The 23,863-nt window shown below is 42.5% G+C and overlaps 3 protein-coding genes and 2 non-coding genes across 6 annotated transcripts; 4 read left to right on the top strand and 1 right to left on the bottom strand.

The window, feature by feature from the left end:
- Positions 1 to 4,075: 4,075 nt before the first annotated feature.
- On the bottom strand, positions 4,076 to 10,886 carry LOC133150367 (rho-related GTP-binding protein Rho6-like). Its single transcript, XM_061272850.1, has 5 exons — positions 10,632 to 10,886; positions 9,977 to 10,064; positions 6,983 to 7,092; positions 6,757 to 6,891; positions 4,076 to 6,671 (listed from the first exon to the last, which is right to left on the bottom strand). The coding sequence occupies exons 1-5, from the start codon at positions 10,749 to 10,751 to the stop codon at positions 6,426 to 6,428; spliced, it is 699 nt and encodes a 232-aa protein (XP_061128834.1). The 5' UTR covers positions 10,752 to 10,886; the 3' UTR covers positions 4,076 to 6,425.
- Positions 10,887 to 12,870: 1,984 nt separating this feature from the next.
- Positions 12,871 to 15,815, top strand: prim1 (DNA primase subunit 1). Its single transcript, XM_061272950.1, has 13 exons — positions 12,871 to 13,213; positions 13,288 to 13,445; positions 13,517 to 13,623; positions 13,716 to 13,789; positions 13,872 to 14,008; positions 14,144 to 14,202; positions 14,285 to 14,394; positions 14,479 to 14,570; positions 14,634 to 14,766; positions 14,882 to 14,951; positions 15,035 to 15,141; positions 15,483 to 15,581; positions 15,661 to 15,815. The coding sequence occupies exons 1-13, from the start codon at positions 13,090 to 13,092 to the stop codon at positions 15,678 to 15,680; spliced, it is 1,290 nt and encodes a 429-aa protein (XP_061128934.1). The 5' UTR covers positions 12,871 to 13,089; the 3' UTR covers positions 15,681 to 15,815.
- Positions 15,816 to 16,480: 665 nt separating this feature from the next.
- Positions 16,481 to 23,601, top strand: naca (nascent polypeptide associated complex subunit alpha). Of its 2 annotated transcripts, XM_061264729.1 has the most exons (9): positions 16,481 to 16,560; positions 17,117 to 17,185; positions 18,753 to 21,560; positions 21,968 to 22,053; positions 22,255 to 22,332; positions 22,423 to 22,569; positions 22,706 to 22,834; positions 22,924 to 23,046; positions 23,260 to 23,601. In XM_061264729.1, exons 2-9 carry the CDS (start codon positions 17,122 to 17,124, stop codon positions 23,272 to 23,274), a joined length of 3,450 nt encoding a protein of 1,149 aa, XP_061120713.1. In that variant the 5' UTR covers positions 16,481 to 16,560; positions 17,117 to 17,121; the 3' UTR covers positions 23,275 to 23,601. The 2 variants fall into 2 exon arrangements, with proteins under 2 accessions (XP_061120713.1, XP_061120724.1); XM_061264740.1 differs by lacking the exon at positions 18,753 to 21,560.
- Positions 22,103 to 22,176, top strand: LOC133150587 (small nucleolar RNA SNORD59). The gene has a single exon (XR_009713804.1). It is a non-coding gene; the product is annotated as a small nucleolar RNA SNORD59 (small nucleolar RNA).
- LOC133150588 (small nucleolar RNA SNORD59) lies at positions 23,117 to 23,190 on the top strand. The gene has a single exon (XR_009713805.1). It is a non-coding gene; the product is annotated as a small nucleolar RNA SNORD59 (small nucleolar RNA).
- Positions 23,602 to 23,863: the final 262 nt, after the last annotated feature.

Below are 23,863 nucleotides of genomic sequence, written 5' to 3' on the forward strand. Positions count from 1 at the left end.
CACGGACTTAAGTAGGAGTCAAAATTTGGGTGCGTATTATACATGGGTACAGGCTTTTTCCCAGCATCAACATGCCATTTTTAGGGTGCGTATTATACATGGGGGCGCATTATACATGGAAAAAAACGGTAAGTGGAAAATTCGCTCATTTTTATGTTCAACCAGAGGTCGGTATTGGCTGAATGTAACTTGTAATCGATAGTTAAGTTGAAAATAAAGTAATCAGTAAAATAACTCATTTACTCAAGTAATCAGTAAAGTTACCTTTTCAAGCTAATTGTGGCACCACTGATATTGGTAGGTTGTCTTTTTTGATAGCTCTTGTTTTCCTTGAGAGGTATCAGCCGTGATTATGAATCACTCACCAAGAATGCAAATTGCTTTGCAAGCAACTTTTCAGGATTAGAATGACATGAGTGACTACAAATAGTGACGGCTACTGGCGTTTGATGCAGATGGCTCTGCAGACTAAAACAAAGACCTTGAAAAGAAAACTGACTGAGTGTGCTGATTCATATTCTGTACTTGTCTTTCCCTCCGCCAGAAGATCAAGAGAAGGAAACATTGCCCTTCTGGAGGGAAAGCAGTGTCCGTTGACTTGATGTCTTGAGGTAAAATAAACATGAGAGTGAATGAACTGATGAAATTCACAGTTTGCCTGAGGATTTATTTAAGCACAGGCATTAATGTCTCATTTTTGCAATTTGCTGTGTCCATACTCTATGCTGCTACCACACCATAATGTTACATTATGTTACGATCACCAAGGTTGTTTTTGTTAAAGAAAAAAAAATGTGGAAATAAATTCTTACAATTTCATACAAGTTGTCATGTTAGGAGATGAAAAAGCAGAAAGCATTGAATGCCCTGACTGCATGCCAATGCACTAGCTGTGTACAGAGACAGAAAGTATCATTAAAATCAAAAGTCCAAATACATGTATCTCTAAAAACCTGAGAACACGCTAATGCCACAGCAGATGCTGTGCAACATTTCTGAAGACTCGCTTTCCACATTTATTGTTAATTACATTTGGCTCGCAACATTGTTCCTGTCTGGTTGCATTTTGTTGGCATTTTCTAATGTTGACTACTGTCTGAATTCATATCCGAAATGTTTAAAATTGGAGTTTCCAGATTATACCAACTGTAGTCATTTCTATACCGATGTAACATGGAAAACATGTTACAGATCATCAAACATTTAGCAGAATGTATGTATCTGAAGTTCCATGGCAGGATGGCACAAAGCCTAACTGCAGTCCACCCCCAATTCAGGCAGCACTTGTGCCCCAGCTTTAGCACCCCCCCCCCTTCCCCACCTTACTCCCCGATGCCCAAGCAAGCCTGTCTCATTGAATCCCTGGAAGAGCACTCACTCTTGACATCCCCTCTGGGTGTGCCAAGCTGGGCACTGGGACATTAAAACAAGTGCATCTGTATCAGGACGTTTTCCATTTGGTGAAGGTGAACAGGAGGGCATAATGTGTTACGTATCGGAGAAGTCTCTATAATCCCTTGCAGACACATACGGAGTCTTTGTTTTTCCGAGCTGATGGGCAGCGTGTTCACAAACATGCCTCACTTACCCCACTACACTGGAAATATTCAGAGCAGATGACATAAACTGCTTAGTATAGTACGCAACACATTTGACACACATGCATTCACCGCTTCACATGTCTGCATGAATGCCCCGTGCTGCAAATAGTGCACAGGCGGCCCTGAACTAATGTTGAGAGAAAGAATAATAACAATTAAGGCTATCACAGCCAGCAGAAGCCATCTGGTTAATAATCATCAAAGCATCTGGGTTTATGGTTAACGATGACTTGGATTGTCACAGTGCGTCTCACTTTCCATGTTAGATGAAGGAATGATTTGAAGCAGACTTTGGGTGCCTTTTTTTGGACAAAGAAATCCCAAATGTAAGCTGACATATGTAGCCCACTGTAGACACAGGTGAACCTAGCATGAGGATAGACATCTTAGTGGCTCTGAGACCTGAACCACATAATGACACTCCGGAGATTGTCTCTTTCCACCCAGCTGAGCCCGATATATACAACCCCCTACCTACCCCCACACCGCCCCATTTCCAAACGCAGATAGGACTTATGATGGTGTCAGTGCAGCTGTGGCACTGCTCGCTATTTTGTATGTGCGCCGGCTGGCAGGGGATGTGAGGGAATGTGATCTATATGTCAGTGCAGATAGCTAATCAGTAAGCAGGCAGCATAGTGTTGCAAACCCCCATCAGAGCCCAGCACTTGCTTTCTCTGCCGCTGTATCTCTCTTCAAAGAGACAGCATCATCGGAAGGTGTTTATTTATCCGTAATGCCACGTCTGATAGATGATAATAAGATACGCAGCGCAGCGTCCATTTTACTCTCAGAGGGTTTTTGATGAAAACAAAATTCGGACAAATTCATCGCTCTTCCGGGTCCCTGATCCGCAACTGGCTCTGCTGCAGGTTTTGGTCCATCCTGGAAAAGCTAAATGTCAAGACTGCACAGATCACTTGTTCTAGACAGTTCATTATTTTGTATCAAACTCCCAAACCTGTGTCGTGGTTGGCCTGCACAAACCTTCTGTCATGCATGGCTTGAAATTCTGAGATTGTTCCCGACATGGTGGAAATTGTTTCTATTAGCAGTGTGCTCGTTACATTTTCATTTCCTTCATGCAAATGCAAGTAAAAACAAATTATGGTTCAAAACGTTGAATTCCTCAAACCTTTTCCAGGTAGTAACAACCCTCCATTAGAGCACGAAATGATGGTGTTGATGTGGAGGTGGTCTAATAAACGTGTTGAGCACACGTGTGCGTATGTATCATGAGAGAGTGGCAGGGCAGACAGAAAGCGAGGAATCAATGTTTGCGCAGACAAGATGACATTTATCAGAGCGCGTGTCACTGTATATCCTCGCAAGTGATATCCCCCCGTCGTCGCACTAATGGATAAGAAGGGCACGATCGAGTCACCTTGCTGCTGTCCGTATCCTGAGCGTGATAGCTGAGGAATGCCAAACCTTCAGCCACTGCAGACTGTGGTGGAGGTCCTGATAAGATTTCGTGCAAATCAAAGGAAGACAAAGCAAATGCAATAAAAGGAGGTGGGGCAGATCATTGGTTGAGTCAGGAAATAACGCAAGCATGAAAAGGATGCAGATCAGAGTTATTTGGGTTAAGTGTACCTTGTGGCATTGCTAATTAATAAGACTTCATGTGTACAAATGCATAAACAACAAAGACACATTCAGATATTGCACTGCAGCCGTATTCTTGATTGACACTTACTAAAGCTAACAGCGGTAGAGAAGGACATGTTCATTGATTTTTTTTTTCATCCCACAGTGAGGAAATCATATTTATTTATTTATTTATTTATTTATTTATTTAAATTGGCTCAAACTTAATCGAAACTGGTTTGATTTTAAATTGAAGAGTCGGAAGTTTAGAGAAATGAGGAAGGCTGCAGTCCACTTCAGAAGTATTGAAACGGCAAGGTTAAGATTTTGTTTTTATTGTGTATTGAAAACATTTGGGTTTCAGATCAACAGATAAATATAAGACACAAGTTCAGAATTCCAGCTTTTAATTAGTGCTATTAACATCTCGATAAATTAAACGACTCAGCATAGAGCAACTTTTGTTTCAAATCACCCAGATTTCAAGCGAGCAAACGTTTTGGAACCAACATTATTGAATTAACCCAAAGTGAATAACACTGAATTTTGGTGACATCACCCTTATTTGCAATAATTGCATCAAGCCTGTGACCATTGACTGTTGCACTCTTCATTTGAAATGCCGTTCCGGCTTCATTGTGTTAGCACTGTGTATTGGATTATGTTGTTCCAATACTTTTGGAGGGGACATGAAATGTTATAACCTTGACCAAAAACAGAAAGGCCATATTTTGACTTGCTTGAGACAAAATAGAAACAATGCTGTTATCCGGTGCCAAATATCTTTGGTCTAATTTGATAAGGCTTCTAGAAAACATGGTTCAAGAATAAAATAAAGCTGATGTTAAAAACCGACCAGGAAATGTGCTTTTACAGTATAACACGTTGAGCCCAAATGGGATTTTTTAAATATTTTTATTTAAATAAAGATTTGAAGATGAAAAATAGAGTATGGCAATAACAAATACAGAATTCAGTCAATAATTTAAGACATTGTCAACTTCACTGAAACATTCTTTCAAACAAGCAAGGGGAGATATGTAGAGGAGGGAAAAAGAGCAAGGGAGTAAACAGATAGTTAGTTTTAGGAAACTGGATGCTCTAGAAACGGCTGTGGAATAAAACAATATCATTTGAGCTGAAGGTGCATTTGAGAAGTTGTTCCATTTGTCTTCTCTCGCGCGCTACCGATTGACGTCTTTCAAATTGTGTTCTTTAATAGGAGACCACGCCACCTTTGCCGTGGCTTGGTCTAATGCTACAAATGAAAGGTGATGCGCCCTCTCGCAGAATCATCCCTCTATCTCTGCGCAAGGCAGGAACCCTGCACTCTGTTGCTAGGCAACATGTTAAATTCCAGTGTTCTCCATTACCAGACAACTCCGGTCTTCTTGGTGCAGCCCTACAAATCATCCAGTCTTCCATTAGCTTAGCTGTCAACCGACGCTAATGCCAGAAGACTCCAGTGAATACAACAACAGCGACAGCTAGTGAAAACACTCAAGAAAGCAAGCCGTAAAGAGAAATACGAGGATATATTTTTGTTCGGAATGCATATTCGGGAACTTGAAAAGGAAAATGGAAAAGAAAAAGGTGGAAAAAGTCTTTCTGCAAACAGGACCAGCCCATTTGAGTGATTCTGCTTCCACCCCCTCCTTGGAAATCAGCATCTGCTCAGGACGTTTGTGTTAATGCTAAAAAGGCAACACACGCAAAAAAATGTTGCATAACCAGCTACAGGGCAAGTTTGTTCGAAGATCATGTGGAAATCAAAAACAATATATGTCAAAAGGAACGTTTAATGAATGTTGCTTGGATGTGGATTGCGGGCGTCTGGAGATGACGTGCTCGCGCCCGCCACTAAAATCAAGGCCTATAGTTATCGCTGCCACGACGCTGGACGGCTCACGTGAGCGCTGAGTCGCATCTCATCCCTTGAGTACATCCTCCCACCGCCTTTGCCAATCGACGCTCGTCTTGCTAAAACCGCTAGCCTTGCTGCTACTTTCTCCGCTGTCAGCTTTAATCCGAATGAAAAACAGCAAATGGGTAGCAAGGGAAGCAATCGTTCAAGGACCGCTGTTGAGGGAGCTTTCGCACTCTTGCTCTTTGTGCGCCACGGTGCCACACACATGAGAAGGCATGAATGTCGCAAAATGACAACACTTACATAATATTCAGGGGGAGAGCAGCATTTAACCTTTGTAAGTAACAGTATTGGATACACCTGCACAACATGAGCTCCATAGGGCCGCATTGACCTTTCCAAGATAATGTTGATTGTCTTTGTCGGACTCTGGATCATTCGTTTGGCGTTATACCACGTGGGGTCGGACTAGTGAGACAGTATAGTGTGTTTTAGACCGAGACTCTGTGGCACGCCTAAAACAAAATAAAAACAAGGTTGCACCAGTGATTCTCTCTGTGCCAAACGTGTAGTAGTTTCGTAAATAAATTTTTGTTTAACCGAGCCTGAGTCTGTTATGCTTGTATATTTTAATTCATCGAACTGAATTTGTTCCACATTTCAATGCCATTGTTCAGTATTGTAAAGGAAATGCTATTTGCACTTACAAAGGATAAATTTCATTTAAAGCGAAAGTTAACCCAAAAAAACGTCTTTACAATAATATCTTGTATGTGACCCCACTCGTCTAAAGATGGGACTCTGATTAACATTGCGTTTGTGGAATATTAGTTAAGCAGCAACATTCAACTTTTTTTTATCCCTCTCAGGGGGGGCATCCATTTTGCCACTTGTTCTCGACTGAAAATGACATCACAGTTGCCAGGTCCCATGTCACAAGCAATCACGGCTGAGCTTCAGAAAACTGGTGAGCCGTGATTGGTTGGCAGAGAGCTAAGCTCACCAAGATGAATCAAGCTCTCTCGTTTTTGCTCCATATTCACTCGATTGTGCAGGTGTACCGAATGTGTTGCTATCGTTGCCTTCCAGACAGATGGATTGTTATGGCGCTGCTATTAGATTTCCAAATGGGGGATAATTAAGGTGATGCAGCAATCACCCTCGCCACTTAGATCTTGCATGACCTCCCTTACACCAACCTTGCAAGGATTGGAGCTTGTTGATCTGTCTCGGCGGCAAATGGTCAGAGTGTATTAGGACAAGTGACAGGGGGGATTTGGGGTGGAGTGTCTATTCTATTTAGAAACCCACATCACTGTGATGAACCGTCAGCAGGTCACTTGTCCTCATGTGCAACCACTGTGTGTTCACATGATGGTGCAGCTCTTTGACTTCTCCTTGTTGAAAGTGGAGGAGATAATCTCCGTCTTACTGGGCAGGTGTAGGAGTCTCTTGGAGAGACGGCGAACTGGGCTGGGCTTGTCGGCCGGTTGGAGTTTGTTCATGCAGGCCAAGGCGGCCGCACGGAAAACGCTGTGGATGCTCTTCTCTGACGTGAAAGCTGAGCACTCCAGGTACGCTTCGGCACCGAGCTGCTTGGCCCAGGAACAACCCTGCCGTGAAGCGGATACGACTTTGACTGTCGAGCCTCGCTGACTCACAATGGAAGCAAAGACACAAAAAGGAATTTGAACACACCTGCTCGTGGGAAATTGGCGTCTGTTTCTGATTGGACAGCTCCATCCGTGTGCACACATCTGTGCGCAGGTCCGTCTTGCAGCCTATTAGCAGGATCCGAGTACAAGGACAAAAATCCTGGATCTCCGCTTTCCACTACAAAACAGATTCCGTATGTTTTTTTACGTGATGATATGGTGCATGTCCTCATATCCAACTTTCATATTCACGGTGTAGCAGCAGTTACCTTCTTCAGCGCGTTGTCTACACTGTCTGGTCTGCTGATGTCAAAGCATAACAGCACTGCATCGGAGTCGCTGTAGCAGAGGGGCCTAACGTTGTTGTAGTACGGGGAACCTTAAAGGGCGGAGGAGGATACAAATGTGGCTGATGTCTATTTTACACATTGTTTTTAATGTTTTACAGTGTGCAAACAGTGTAATGCAACATCGAGGCATATTTGAAGCATGTTTAATGGATTTTTGATTGATTTTCGACTAATCCCTACGTTAGACTGTCCCGAACAACATTACAATAGTGGCTTCCACTGAGCATCACCAAGATGTTCACTGCCTGACCTCAAGCAGATTTGGATTCAGAGGTGGTCATGAAAAAGGTACAAACAGCTTTTGGTATGATGTGGTAGCATTTTACACTACAACCACAAGAGTTCACAGTTTTGAACATACTGTATTTTCGTCTTTATAGGAATTGTGTCAATCATAACAAAATAGTCACAGCCGCCTAGTGTTAAATCAGGTGGACAATCTGATAGACAAACGGACACCTATCTAGAAGCTATTTTAAGATTCAGGAATGCTCTTGTGCTAAAAAGAGTTTGACAGGATGTCCGCCCTCCATTGTCTTGGCTCTGCTTCACACACCAATACTAGGATCTAATTTCTGACACTTTTCCTGGGTTGTGTAAATATGAGGATATATAAATCTATCAGAAACGGATACTACAAGACACGTACAAGTGTTTAGCTAAAACCTAGCCACTGCATCTTAAAGAGGAAGTCCATTCTAAAATGTTCTTTGTCAGAAAATGTTTTATGCAGTTCAACTGGTCCAAACAGTTTTCTGATTAATGGAATATGAATTAAATGGACAAAATCCACCTATTGTTATCCATCTCAGGGGAAGGCGATTTTGCCACTTGCTGTCACAACAATCACGGCTCACTGAAGATGGGCCATGATTGGTTGTGTCCTGACAACTGTGATGTAATTTTTAGCGGACAGCAAGTGGCAGAATGACCGCCCCCTGAGAAAGACAAAAACAAGTCGGTTTTGCCCCTTAACTCATATTCCACAAATGCAATATTAATCATAATGCTCCGTTTAGACTACTAGTGGGGGCACATACAACATTTTGCTGTTCAGAATTTTTTCAGGTTGACTTCCCCTTTAAGACAACTCATACACTTATGTCAGTATCTTCAGCTTCACATAACACCAAAGGAATGATGTAAGGCCTGAGAAAGAGGAGGCAGAGAAATCGAAGAGGAGAACAATGTCTTACACCCACTATGACCCGGCTACACATTAAAGGCAGGGTGCCTGCCTGCCTGAGCAAACCAAGCACACACACAAGCGTTAGTTGGACAAACATGAGCAAATTCGCTGAATGGGCCGCAGACAAAGTGAATGATCGGCTGTCCATGCGCTATTAGAAGCTGTAACATAAAACAAATAATATAACATAATGCATGCAGACTCCTAAATGTGCTATGTCTATTGTAAGATCTATTGAAAGGAAAGTAGTAAACAACATGTGGAACTTTGTTGCCACGGAAAATAACACTTATATGATGCTGACTGACCAGCATGTTTTTGCTCAGCGGAGGACATAGACACAAAAGCATTCTTTAGCTGCCTAAAACAGAAGGTGCGAGGAGCTCATGAATTTGTTTTCTCACAGTGTTCTTCACCGTCTGTTCTCGTAATAGCATACGACACATGCGTATACCCACTTCCGCCCCCTGCATGGCCCAGGCAACCCTTTCTCCCCAGTAATTTAAAAAAAAAAAAAAAAGCCTTCCACGAGCCAACTGGCACAGGTCAACCTCCTCCGAGCAGAATGCCGCAGTCGATGCTGTTATGAAAGAAATCCATGAGCGAGTGGAAGGATTTTATCTTATTGATCTTATTTACATAACACTTTTCATTATGTCAGTGTGCCATGCACTGCGTTTTACCCACTTAGGAATTCAATTTTCAACATGGGAAGGGACCACAAATGGAAGCACAATCTAACTTGGTTGATAACTGCCCAAAAGCTTTTATAATAGTATAACATTAATTATCAAAATATTAATATGAGGATAACTTTTGCACGGAATATTTTTGACCTGTATGGTCATAATAACGAATGAATCAATAAATAATTTTAATGGTTGTATGGAATTGATTGAAGCAAGCAACAAAATAACCACATACTGTATTTTTTTTCCATCCATCCATCCATCCATCCATCCATCCATCCATCCATCCATCCATCATCCATCCATCCGTCCATCCGTCCGTGCATCTATCTTCTATACCGCTTATGCGAAAAATTACTATTCAACAGCACAAAACAGCTAAACGAGAACTCATTTTGATTTTTTTTTTCCTCACAAAAATCGACTCTCAAAAATGTTAACATTATTCAAGCACTTTTTTTTCTACATATTCTAAATCTGCAAAAAATATCCAGTGTAAGACAAACTAAAACATGTCTATTTTAAAATACATATATTTTTTCAATGTTTTTTATATTTTGAATTTTTTGGGCCCCCCCCCCTCATTTCACTTCAATTTCTGTGGAAAATGTATAATGTTAATTAGCAGCAGCCTTTTATTTTTTTTTGAACTTTTTTTTTAATGATTTGGGGGTGTTGGTAAAAAAACTACTTCTGCATAAGAAACCCCTACTCGACCATGCCAGAATGAATAATCCAGGAACGATTTTAGTGAACACCCTGTGCAAATGGAGCGCTCAAACAGACGTGGCACGCATTGTTTAACAAGCAATAAAAAGGGGACTGACATACAGTAACTAGATGTGTAAGCAGCACTATTGATATAGCACTAAGTAACCTGGTGCTTTATTTGCAAACCATACTGGTCTCTGGGCAGACTGTCTCAGTTGGAAGGTAAAACCAGTCACTCCAAAATCAGCAATGGATACACAAAGGATCTCATGAGTGGTTTTGATGCCAGAGGGAGAGCATGTCTAAATATGAATACATTCTTACCTGATGTGTCCCAAAGACTGAGCTCAACACGCTGGCCGTCAAGCTCCATAGAGGCTGTGTAGTTCTCAAACACAGTCGGGACGTACGTCTGGAGAGGAGGAGGAGGAGGAGTAGACCTTTATGTAACTCATGTTAAAACGAGAAGCTCTTTTTTTTTTTTTTGCATTACGAGATGTGGCGTCGTGTCACTCATGACTAATAATCTGTTCTCGCTTTCACAATACAATATAGTTGATTTACTGCCTGTCATTGGGATAGCCTGCGCATTTCTAGACCTGTACCTTCAAGATGCATGTGGCAAAATATAAGAAGCACATTGTAATCCTGCACCACAATGGACCAAAATCACAATATGATGTTGCTCTTAGCGAAATGAATTCCTATGACGATTTTAACCATTATCAGTGTTTTTTTTATTAAAAATCTCATTCGATTTTTCTCTCATTAAATACGACTGAGACACACAGATAAGTATCTTACATTTTCCAATTTGCATCATGAAACTAAGTTTTGGCATTGATGCGAATGATGGAGACGTGGAAGTAAATTTGAGTCCCTGCTCTGGTCATGATTACTGGCAAAAAGGATGACAATGCCGATGGCTCCTGATGTTGCTGATGTTGATGATGGCGTGGTGCAGAAATAAATCTCCTACCTCTGGGTAGCAGTCCTTAGCCAGGACCTGAAGCATGGCCGTTTTACCGCATTGGACATCTCCAACCAGCACCAATTTGCAGCGCGCTACAAAGGGCTGCGGGAGGCGTCTCTCCTTCATGCTGGTTGGGGATCAATGATGGGGGGGGATTAATCGGCAGCGTCGAAACTGGCAATGTTCTAGATCCACGCGGTGGTGGCTTCTTTTCGGGCTGATGCTCGGTGATAAGTCAACGGACCACTGCGGGATTTTTATATGGTGACGCCAGCCAATGAGGACGTCGCGTGTGTGCCTGCCTGCGCGAGCGCGAGGGGCGTCGTGCAGGAGAGTTAACGACCCTCCCATTGTTCAGGGTCAGGAATTCCACATTTATCATTCCTTTAGATTTAACAAGGAGCAACTGAACTCTGTACAATCTGTAGATTAAATCAAATGGAGAAGTGTTTAAGAGAAGACTGCTGCTTTTAAAAGGTGCAAACATTCACCTTCGATGCACTCGTTTTAATCTGAATTCCTTTTAGCTCCTTAAAGTGCATATAGTCGTGTTTTCGTGCAAAGAGCAATCATTTCTGATTGATTTTAACTGAAGTAACATAAGTGCAATGCATCAGTGTCATTTTTTTCCAAACATGTAGCATTGTAATGTACAGGTTCCAAATGTTTTTATGTCTTACAAGGAACAGGCACCAAATTGCGCCTAGGTGTGAGTGCGATTGCGGATGGTTGTTCGTCTCTGTGTGCCCTGCGATTGGCTGGCAACCAGTTCAGGGTGTCCCCCGCCTATTGCCCGAGGACTGCTGGGATAGACTCCAGCACGCCCGCGACCCCCGTGGGGACAAGCAGTATAGAAAATGGATGGATGGATTTGGGATTTGTACTGCCTCATATATGTTTTATGCCATGTGCAATGTTGGATGTTTCCTAATTGTCAATTGGGTGACCTGATGCCATGTGTTTATAGAACAAGTAGAATGTGACTGCTGTTCAAATGGGGCAAATGTGGCGCAGTGCTGCCTTGCCAATCGCAAATAGATGACAGATGGCTCCGTTAATCACAGTAACAGTGAATATTCAAGTGTCAAGCATTTTGAGAGGAAGTAGAGCATGATGACTCAAGCACAACATAATAATGACTGTTCAGCTGTCACAGAAGCCAGTGGCTTTCTGTTTTTCCTGTTTGGTGTGTGTGTGGGGGGGCAAACCCCCCATTTTTTATGGTAAATATATATCAGAGGTTCATCTCTTCTTTTCTCTCTTTGTTTCAACATTTAACGAGTTCAAGCACACACCAAAACGTAATGTTTCATTTCTCTCCACTTCTGGACCCTGCATCTTGGGTTGACGATACCCGTGCTGTTTTTAAAACTGGGTGAGCAGTCTTACGTTGCCCTTTTATTGTTTATTAACATATTTTTTTCTTTTGAATACTTTCATGTTCAATTTGAATTCATGTGCTCTTGATTACGTTTGAGCCTATTAGTACATTAACTCCATTAAATTGTCAAAAGTGCATTTCAACTCAAAAGATTTTTCAATAGATTGTATTCTCCTGCCCTCTATGGGTGGACAACGTTATTCTTTCAACACGCGAAACGGCCTGGTATTTAAATACAATGGATTTATACAACCTGGGTGTTTCTCGTTACACACGAAAATATATATATTAAATTATTTTATTTCAGGGTAAAATACGTAGTATACAGTGATCTTTGTCTTAATATTTTATTCCTATTCCAAAGCGCAATTTACAATTTAGCTGCGTGCTTACACCAACGCGACACTAGAAGACGCAAAGTCTCAGCTGTTGCCATCTTTGTGAGCGGTAAAATGAAAATAAAAAGCAACTGGGTGCCGGCACATAGTGCTGTGTACAATGCCATACAATTACAGTCAGGGAAGTGGGAACAACCTCTTCCACAGTACATTTTTCTTTGTTGTTGTTTTTAATATGACGTATTGAAAGTAAACGTTTGTATTGTTAAAGAAAAAATCTCGTAAAAATCAAATGAGAAATAAGCAAAATAGGATAGGCTTTGGTGTCAATGCATGGCTTTTGCTATGGAAGTCGCCCCTACCAACATGGCCGAACTGTAGACTACAAATCCTACAAAGCAAATCTACCTCTACCCACAGTGCATATCGGTACCTCGTTTACATAATAAAAGTCAGCTCAAAGTAGAGGACTGGCAGTTAATTAGGTATTTTTATTAGCATTTTAATCAGGTATCTTTTGGTGCAGTTAGGTCATATCTTATTATTACATTCTGTGAGCATGTACATTTTACGGGCTTGCTTGACAACTTCCGCCTACGTCGTTACTCTGCTCTTTTCTCATTGGCTTTGTGCTTTTTGCTGAAGCATTTTCCCGCGCTTTATTCGAGGCAAAGCAGTACACCGAGGGTTTGTGATGAAACTTGTCAATTTCATATCGTAATCGCTGTCCCGAATATAGCGCGAAATGTCGCCAGTATCATCTTCGTTATTGGATTATGATCCAGCTAGTCTACCGGATTTACTACCGCTTTACTACCGACGACTGTTTCCATTCTCACAGTACTACCGCTGGCTCAACTATGGCGGAGGTGAGCGCCCCTGCAGCTTTTGTTGTTGAACATGCCTAGGTTATGTCTTACTCTTTTTTCATTTACAATTTTAGTGCAGAAAAACTATTTCCAGAACCGAGAGTTCTCCTTCACCCTCAAAGACGACATCTACGTCCGCTACCAGTCTTTTACCACACAGAACGAACTGGAAAAAGAAATACAGAAGATGAACCCTTACAAAATCGATATTGGGGCAGTCTACAGCCACCGAGTATGACAGCACAATTCTGGAGGGCAGTGTTTCACATCATGTTAATAATTTTCTGTTGGTTTGGCTCACAGCCCAGTCAACATAACACGGTGAAGTCTGGAACCTTCCAGGCTCTGGAGAAGGAGCTGGTGTTTGATATAGACATGACCGACTATGATGATGTCAGAAGCTGTTGCAGGTCCTGCATACGTCCATGTTCAGTATTTTACCCCTATTGGCCAGGGATTGACACATATTGACCCTCTGTTTGATCACAAACTTTAATTACAGTGCTGCGGACATTTGTTCCAAGTGCTGGACTCTGATGACCATCGCAATACGAATCCTAGACAGAGCGCTCCGAGGTATGTCACGTGTTGTTAAGGTTCTTCGATATCTAAAAGAGTATTGACTTTGATGCAATTTGTTTGGTGTGCAATATTCTAGATGACTTTGGTTTCCAGCACCTCCTGTGGGTTTATTCTGGCAGAAGAGGGGTTCATTGTTGGGTATGTGATGAAGCTGCCAGGACCCTTTCGACATCAGCCCGATCCGCAGTGGCAGAATACCTCAGTTTGGTCAAGGTAAATGATTCTTAACAGGAGTAAAGTACGTCTAGTTAGGTTGCAACGGCGTACTATAACGCATCATGTAATATAACATTTTAGAAGTAACTTGACCAACACCTCTCCTAAATATCGTGGTTGGTTATTTCACAGGGTGGTGAGGAGACTGTGAAGAAAGTGGTGCTGACAGAGCCAATTCATCCCTTTATAAGGCATGAGCAAGTTGTTTTGATATTTTCCCTTTACCTAAAGTCAACACTTTTTCATCTGAGTTTCTATTTGTACTTTGAACAGAGAATCACTGTCAATTTTGGAGGGATACTTTCCCATGTATGCCCTGCAGCAACAGGACATACTTGGCCGCAAGGAGTCTGTAGAGAAAGTGCTGGCTCTTGTGCCTGAAGATATCCTTCTCCTCAGATGTGTCTATTCTATCTCTATATTTCATAGCTCAAGGTGAAAATGACAGACCCTTAACATAGGTCTACATGTTCGAAAAGAGTTGCAACAAAACTTCAAGAACGAGAAAAACCCTGAGAATAGGTGGGAACTCATCGTGGAACAAGCCAGCAGGAAACAGGTTGGTGATTCTGCTTATACTTACCTTGATGGGATTAATGACATGCTTTTTTTTTCTGTCAAGATGACTGCCAAGAAGGGCCAACACTTTGAGAAAGAGATCATGTTGCAGTATTGTTACCCACGACTCGATGTGAATGTTAGTAAAGGTGTGAACCATTTGCTAAAGAGCCCTTTCAGCGTCCACCCCAAAACAGGTAAATGTGAGGGAGTTTCCTCTCCTGGTGATGAGTTGCCTCAATGTGACTAAATCGCTCTCGCTCTCCTCTCTCTCTTATTTTCTTTTTTTATGTTTTTAAAAATCATGATCAGGGCGCATCTCGGTTCCCATGGACCTCACAGAACTGGATACGTTTGATCCCTTGAGTGTACCCACAATCAGGCAAGCAACAATTTTATATATGATGCTCACTATTGATACAGTATTTTTATTCCGCTAGTTTACATTTTTAAATGTCGTTGTAGTTTGATCTGCAACGAGTTGGATCGGGTCAAGGCGGGTGAGGTAGAAGATGAAAATGTAGAGGGCAAGGAAAATGAGGAAGAAACTGCAGAGAAACGGAAAATCAGAGGTGACAAAAGTCCTTCTTTTGTTGTTATTTTTTAGGTCATTCAATGTTTTTGTGGGGAAAGTGAAGAAATGTGAAAGTCCCCACACCTTGCACGTTGCTTACCCTGCAAACTGATACCAGTTACTAATTTCTCCAATCAAGTTAACTTGGAATTAGAGTTATGATGTTAATAAGTAGTTTGATTCAATATAACAGAAAAAAAAGGTGTAGAAATAATTATCGGGGATTAATTGATCATTTAAAAAACATTTCTCTGTTTTCCATATTAGTGTTTTTGGCATGTCATAGTAATCTAAAAGTAATACCAAATGACGGCTCACTCCACTCGGATCTTTTCACAGATTACAAAAGAACCAGTCTGGTTAAATACATCAAGTATTTTGATAAATTTTTGGATGGCCTAGCTCAGTCACGGAAAGGAGAACTTCTCAGAAAGAGTGGTATGTATTGTCTGACAAAATCAAGAATTACTGGAGTAACACTGTATTCAAGTCATGAATTTGCTATTTTCCTTTTTAGATCTTCAAAAGGATTTTTGAACTGACGATTTAAACATCTTCCTTTGGAGCGACTTTGTTGCCATTTCCCTGATCAACAATGACATCATTACTCTGATCCGATATCTTTAACTCTGTACAGCCAGCAACACATTCATAATTAAACCTTAAAAATAATCTTGTTGTGACTATATTATGTTGCTTGAGTTCTACTTTGTGAAAATGAGTCACTGTTGTAAATAGTATGTTGTAGTTGCGTGTAGTTGCGCCCTGCTCCAAACCTCGCCCCAGTCATATTTCACCGTATGCCTTTGTTAAAATGCATACACAAACACTGAACGTCTCATTGACTACACTTAAAGTGATATAAATTGCAAAGACTTGGTCAGGCTACAATTACTTATTGCTGAAACATGAATGATATTGCATTGCAACTATTTGTGCAGGCTATTTGCAACATAGGCTGCGTATTTAATTTGGTTGGATTGCCTGAGTGAAATGTATAGTGTCGCGCATATATTTCTAATATAGTGTTTTATATAATTTGTGCACTGAATTAATTTTTGTTACTCTACCTCTATTGTATCTTATGACCCCCCCTCCCCTCCACAGAATTTTAATTACAAAATTCAATGTGAGATAAAGTTTGTGTTTGTGCAACAAGTCTATCTAAATAAGTAAAGATGTCCAAAAACTGAGAAAATAACAGCAGTATATTTAAAATATTACGATTCAAAACATAAATAATTTGATACATATTCAGATTGGGCAATTTACGATTTTGGGGCATTCAGCGTAAACATATGTACAAGAATTTGCTCGTAACCCGGAAAAGGAAATTTGCTTTTAAACCGGATATCCGCCTGCAACTGAGGTCAAAGGCTCTCTCTCGCAGCCATCTTGGATATTGCATCTTAAGTCGGTGAGTACCTCCGTTGTCAATCTAATGTCATCCAACCGTTTCACAAACATTACAGTCTTCGTAAACATCCGCAAACGTTGACTCAAAGTAGTACTGTTAGTGGGTAACACCATTTCCCCATTGACTCTCCCTCTTGTCGTTAGTATGTGCGCTTTTTATTGCTGCCGTTAACCGGCTCAAAATGGGGGAACGTGATGGCTCTAAAGTTTACGTACAGCCTTCCAAGGCCCCATTAAAAATTACACAACGCGTATTGGCTTACAACAATTGACAACTAGTTACCCGTAGTCAACTGTTGCTTCAGGTAAAAGGTAAAGATAGGTCTGGTCACTAGCGTTCCAAGTCGTCTGAAATAAGTTGTTTACAGGCTAACATAGCTAAGTGAGCAAGGCTAGCTAAAGCATGGCTTGCTCTACCGGCCCGACAAGTAATAGCAACAGTAGAATATATGTAAATTATTGTCCTATAAATGGAAGGCTACCCCCTCTAATATCCACATAGCGATGTGTATTGCTCATGGTTTTGCTAATGAAGTAACACTGGTGTCTTTTGCTAGCAACCATGCCTGGCGAAGCAACAGAAACGGTCACGGAGCAGGAGATGCACCAGCCACAAGTGGAGACTGGTTCGTATATGTTAAATTGTCGTAAGCATGGATGTCGTCACGAATGCTGTATCCAAAAACAGCACTCGTTGGGGTCCTGGTCTGTACTCGATGGTGCTTGTAAATGACCTAAATTTGGGCACTTACTTTTGAGGGGGTGAATTGGTGTAAGATGAGTGCTTGTGTGGGGCGTGCCGTATAACAGGTGATGGGCATTTTGACTGTCAGCTGCTAGGTGCTGCACATTTGTTGCTGGCTGTGCACCAGAGAGTAACCCAGGATCCTTGAATTCATTTAGAGTGTGGTGTTTCACTCTCACAGCTTTGTTCTTGAAAGCATGTTGGGTGTATTGTGTGCTTACCCAGGCATTTTCACAACTAAATTCGACTTATGTATGCTTCAATTTAGTAGTGTGTGATGTCTTAGCCACGGGTTGTTGTTACCTCTTCAGCTGTAATTTTTAATCAACATTTAATAAGATAAAAACCCACATTGTAATTTAAACATTGTGATACTTCTGCAAGCTTTAAACTTAAAATGGGCTGAACATTGTGTATGTATGTAGCATCAATTTTTTTTATTATTACTAAAATCTACACTGATACAATTCCAAACACAAATATACATTTTAGTTCAATTTTGACGTTTTATCAAAAAATGTTGTTTTTGTAATCAAAATTGCTCTGGAAACTTCACTTGTGTAGCAAGCATTTTAGAATTCAGCAATAAAACAGCAGGTTCATGACGCTTCCTTCATTGGGCTTGACTGTGTTTGAAACAGCCTCAATTAAAATTAGTCCTCCATTCTGACTCTAAGCCTTCAAGATTCTTCTTCTTCCTCCCGGTTGTCCACAAATGTATTTTTTAGCCACAAAACTTGGTTCCCCTGGTTTGAAGTCCTCAAGTGCATTGTCACTTATTTTTGAATTACTACACCTACCACACTTGAAAAGATTGACTCAGACTGAATAAGGGACAAGATATGCACCATCCTAAATGAGCTGCCTTTAGCCACGGCCAACCAATGCATGCTGGAGTGTTGCAACATACTAAATGCTACCCGTTTAGCAAAGGCGTACCCAGGAATTTTTCCAGTAGGGGCGCGCGCCCACAGGAAAAAAAAAATCTAACATCACCCACGCCGTTCGCTGATCGCTAAAACAACATCCGGGTCCGGAAGGCAAACGGTGAATGGATAACATCGCACACATAGAATAGCGCAAGACCAAAAGAAAAAAACGGCATGATAATGAAGAATCGAAAAAGCTCTTCTTTTTTTTTTCCAACCGGGGCGCAGGGGGTCCTAACCGGGGCGCTGCCCCGGCTTGGCTACGCCACTGCCCTTTAGCCTTCTATTTTTATTACAATATCTGAATTAGTCCGACTCACAGCTAAAGCACCCCCTGAGTAAATGTTTTCTGTGTGGAATTCAAATCTTTGCATTTTGAACAGTGATTTGCTTTGAACAAGTGTAATTCTTGGAACCCTCCAAAAAAAAATTTGCATCTTGGTTTGGTCACTTAACCTGCATGGGAAATGATTCCCCATACCTGTTTTCAAAGAAATTAAAGAATCTGTTTTTGTTCAGCAACACCTCCTGCCCCAGCTCCCACCCAGCAACCTCAGACAGCTTCTGGCCCTGCAAAGCCAAAAGATGCCAAAAGTGCTAAGGGTTCTTCTGCCCCAAAGGCTGTTCCTAGCAGAAGGAAACGCTCTTCTATGTCTGCCTCTTCCGCCTCTCCCACCTCGCCAAAATCAACTTCCTCCTCAACTCCCTTGTCTCCGGTTCAGTCTCCCTTAGCTTCCTCACCTTCAGCTCACCCCGGTACTCGTTTTGCTCCTAAAGTTGTGAAGGCTGGCAAACAAGATAAACCCAAGAAAGGGGAGGCTTTTGTGTCTCAACCTGTCACCCAGGATGTCAAGGTCATTGAAGAAAGCAAAAGATCTGTGCAGACTAAGCGAATTGTTGATGCTAGGCCTGTCCCAACTGAGCCAAAACAGACATCTGCAGCTGCTGCAAAGCCTGTTGCAACCCCAGCAGCCCCTAAAGTTACACCAAAGTCTTCTCGGGCAGCTTCAAATTCTCTTGCTTCTAGCCCTTCCAAATCTTCTACTGTTACTCTGATGACACCTGTTTCTCTTCTTGCTGACGATGATCTCCCGCCACTCATTCCACCTACAAAGCCAAGCAAAATATTAAATCAAAATAGTCCCGTTGGCCCTATAGAAGTATCTAAAATAGAAACCAAACCCAAGACTAACATAGACCCAAAGACTATGCCTGCTCAGGAAGCTGTTCCTGTTAAAGGCCTCAAATCTTCAACTGTCACTGCTGAGACCAAAATATTCTCTCAAACTAAGGTCAGCAGCTTTGAGATTAAGCCAGCCCCTCAGGTCAAACCTGCTCCTGTGGAAGAGGGAAAGCCAGATGTTCAGGTAGCTAAGCCAGCCGTCCAGGTCAAACCTGCCATTGTGCAGCATGTTCCTGTGAACGTTACCAAGCCTGCCACAGGGAACGTTGCCAAGATAACCCCAGAAGACAAGGATGTCAAACATGGTCCAATTGAGGCCGATAAGCGACCTGTGCAGCAAAAGCTTGAGCCACTGTTGGCTTCCAAGCCAGCCACACAGGATATGCCTAAACCTATGCAGGCTGCCAAGTCATCCCAACAATGCAAGACTGCCAAGCCTGCTCCTGCGGAGGGAACCAGGCCTGCCGCTCAGAGTAAAGAGGTCCCTGTGAAGTCTGCAAAGTCAGTTGCACAGGACAAATCCTGTCTTATGCAGGCTGCTAAGCCAGCCCCACAAGACAAGGCTGCCAACCCTGCTCCCATGGACGTCACTAAGACCGCTTTGCAGGACAAACATGTCCCAGTGCCGGTTGCCAAACCAGCTCCTCAGGACAAGGCCGGCAGGGATGCTCCTGTGGGGGCTACCAAGTGTGCCAAACTAGGCCCACAGGAGAGATTCGCTAGCATGAAGGCTACCGAGCCAGCACCACAAAACAAAGCTACCAAGCCTGATCCCGTGGAGACCACCAGGCTTGCAACTGAGGACAAACATGTCCCTTTGGAGCCTGTCAAGCTAGCCCCTCAAGGCAAAGCTACCAAGCTTGTTCCCATGGAGGCTACTAAGCCTGCGACTCAGGAAAAACATGTCCCGTCACAGGTTGCAAAGCCTGCCACTCAAGAAAAATCCACTCCTGTGCAGGCTAAGGCTACCAAGCCAGCCCCACAAGACAAGGCTTCTAATCCGCTTTCTGTGGAAGCCACCAAGCCTGCCTTGCCGGACAAGCATGTTCCTGTGCAGGCCGCCAAGCCTGCTTCTCAGGAGAAATCCACTCTTCTGCAGGGTACCCAGGCTGCCAAGCTAGCTCCACAAGACAAGGCTCCCAAGCCGCTTCCTGTGGAGGCCACCAAGCCTGCCTTGCACGACAAGTATGCTCCTGTGCAGGCTGCCAAGCCTCTTACTCAGGAGAAGTCCACTCCTATGCTTCCTACCAAGGCTGACAAGCTAGCTCCACAAGACCAGGCTCCCAAGCCGCTTCCTGTGGAGGTCACCAAGCCAGCCTCGCAGGACAAGCATGCTCCTGCCCAGGCACCCAAGCCTCCCTCTCAGGACAAATCCACTTCTGTGCAGGCTACTAAGCCAGCACCACAAGAGAAGCTCACAAAGCCAGCACCTCAAGAAAAGGCTGCCAAGCCAGCCCCACAAGAGAAGACTTCCAAGGTTGCTTTTGTCGAGCCCACCAAGCCAGGCTTGCATGACAAAAATGTCCCTGTGGAAGCTACCAAGCCACCCCCTCTGGGCAACGCCACTACTCATGTACAGGATGCCAAGCCAGCCTCACAAGAGAAAGCTGCTAAGCCTGCCACTGTAGGGGACACCAAGCCTGCCTTCCAGGACAAGCATGCTCCTGTGCAGGCTCCCAAGCCATCCCCACTAGACATGACTGCCAAGCCTGCTCCCCTGGGGCCTCCCAAGCCCCAGGATAAACCGGTCCCAGCGCAGGTAGTCAAATCAGCTCCTCAGGACAAGGCTGGCAAGCCTGCTCCTGTGGAGGCTACCAGCCCAGCTTCGCAGGGCAAATCTACTGCCATGAAGGCTTCAGAGCCAAACATGCAGGATAAACCTGTGGTGGAGGCAGAGAAACCTGCTCAAAAGACTGAACTAAAGTCTGTTGCTGAAACTAAACCAGTTGTTGAGACCAAATTGGTTGCTGATTCTCCTGTCAATGACTCGACTTCCCGTAAACTGACTTTTGCTGAGGCCCTTGCAAAGCCTGTCCCTGTCCAACCTGATGTTGAGTTACTAAATTCTGTCACTGCACTCAAAACCGCCCCCGCATCTGATAAAACCCCAGGCCAGGTGGAGACTGTGATCAAGAATAATGCTGGTATTTCTTTCTTTTCTTCTTTTTCTTGTTGCTCTATGTCCTCCTGTCACTAAATGTTTCGTTTACCTGATGCCAAGGAGTCAGCATATTGTTTAAAGTTCCTTCAAGTTTGAAGCTTGAAACCTCAATATAATGTGAATAAATAAATGTATTGTCAAGGCTTTTTTTGCTATTTAACTGCTGAGTTTTTTTTTGTTTTGCATAGCTTTTCTCTACCTTTGACAGTGTTTAAATGCCTTACATATTTTAGGGAGTGGGTGGTAGATACAATTTACGAAATCTACTGTACAGCGTGTTGAGAAAGTTCCAGAACAAGCAAAAATGTTTACTATTGTCATTGTGCCAGGCTGAATTTCGAATATTCTTGCTTGTTTCTTAGATAACTTTGTTTTTGGTCAAAATTGTAGGTTCTGGTACAGAATCGGACAGTGATGACTCGGTCCCTGAGCTGGAGGAACAGGACTCTGCACAGACACAGACACAGCAAGCACAGGTAAGGTTGATGCTTCTTTGTTGGTATTTGCAACATGATGCCTTTTGACTCTTGGATGATGATTTAAACAGTGACTTTCGTTCTTCTGAGTCTGCTGAAGCCACCTTTTCTGTCCTGAGAAGAGTTTTTTGTTTTTTTTTAATTAATGTTGCTCAGTTTCTGAGTCCGTATTAATGTGGAGGAACATTTTGCTCGCTGTAGCTTGCAGCTGCTGCTGAACTAGATGAGGAACCCGTCAGTAAAGCCAAACAAAGCCGCAGTGAAAAGAAAGCACGAAAGGTAATTCTGTTAAAGAGCTGACATTAGTTATCTGTAGTCAAACGTGGCTACCCGAAGACACAAATCATGTGGTTTTGTTTTCCTTTCTAGGCAATGTCAAAGCTCGGTCTCAGGCAGGTAACAGGCGTCACCAGAGTCACAATTCGCAAGTCCAAGAACATCTTGTTTGTCATCACCAAACCAGATGTCTACAAGAGCCCGGCGTCAGACACATACATTGTGTTTGGTGAAGCTAAGGTATGCAGCTGTGCAATTACACATTTTTATTGTTTGCCGTCTTGTTTCATTGGTGGGAGTAAGAAAACTCTGTTTTCACTGTTTTGTGATTTTCCCAACTAACCTAATTTCTCCCACCCACCCTTTTCCAACTTAGATTGAAGATCTCTCTCAGCAAGCCCAGCTCGCTGCGGCAGAGAAATTCAAGGTGCAGGGAGAAGCAGTTTCAAACATCCAGGAAAATACACAGACGCCAACAGTACAGGAGGAGAGCGAAGAGGAAGAGGTTAATATGACTTAACATTAGGCACATGGCAAAAGCCTCTAAAGCCCATACTCAACCCCCCCCCTTTTTCTCCCATCCTGCCGTTTTAGGTTGATGAGACTGGAGTTGAGGTCAAGGACATTGAACTCGTCATGTCGCAAGCAAACGTATCTCGGGCAAAGGCTGTACGGGCCCTAAAAAACAACAACAACGACATTGTCAACGCTATTATGGTAAGTTGTGGACCTTCTCTTAAAGTGGTTCAACTTGAGGAAGCCTTGTTGAATGGTTTGCTCAAACAACTCTCCGATGATGATTAAGACAAGACTTTCGTTCTTCTGAGTTTAACTGAAGCCATTATTTCTGTCCTGAGAAGAGATGCTCTCGAGTAGTTCAGTTTGCAAAGAAGTAATTATTGTTGCTGATGGGTTTTGTTTTCATTGCAGGAGTTGACGATGTAAAACGGACCCCAGAAAGAAGTGTTTGATGAGAGGTTGCTGATTCGATATTAGCTCATTTATAGACTTTATACACAAGATGGAAATTAAAACCTGACTTAAAAATAAGAAAATGTTGTTTGTGTTCATTTGTGTAGGAAATAAATTAAGTGATTTGTCAACATTGAAGGGAAAGCAAGCAGGTATTGTAATTTATATATGTAAAACATGTATTAAGCAGACAAAAATCAGCCTGTTTTTACCCATCTCAATTTTATTTTGCTACAACTTGCAGTTGACTGAAAATGACATTACGGTGTTTAAGTGCTAGTAAACAACTGTTATGGCTCACCTGTTTTCTGGGTTTGGTCATTCTTAAACTGAGCCGTGATTGGACTGGTTGTTAACTGAGCTCGTGGCACATGTGAGCTCCTCTTAAGTTCACAGAAAGCACTTTTTTGTTTTAAGATATTAAATGTAAAGACAAATACTTGCGCCATCAAATTTCCGGGAGGTGAAATTTTAACGTTTTACTGCTGAAATGGCTGCACGAGTGCTCCATCCCTTTAAGCCCCGCTTAAATCTTTAAGCGATGGAATGCCTTTAAAATATC

This window comes from Syngnathus typhle, linkage group LG2, assembly GCF_033458585.1.
Source record: "Syngnathus typhle isolate RoL2023-S1 ecotype Sweden linkage group LG2, RoL_Styp_1.0, whole genome shotgun sequence".
NCBI classification, from domain to species: Eukaryota; Metazoa; Chordata; class Actinopteri; order Syngnathiformes; family Syngnathidae; genus Syngnathus; species Syngnathus typhle.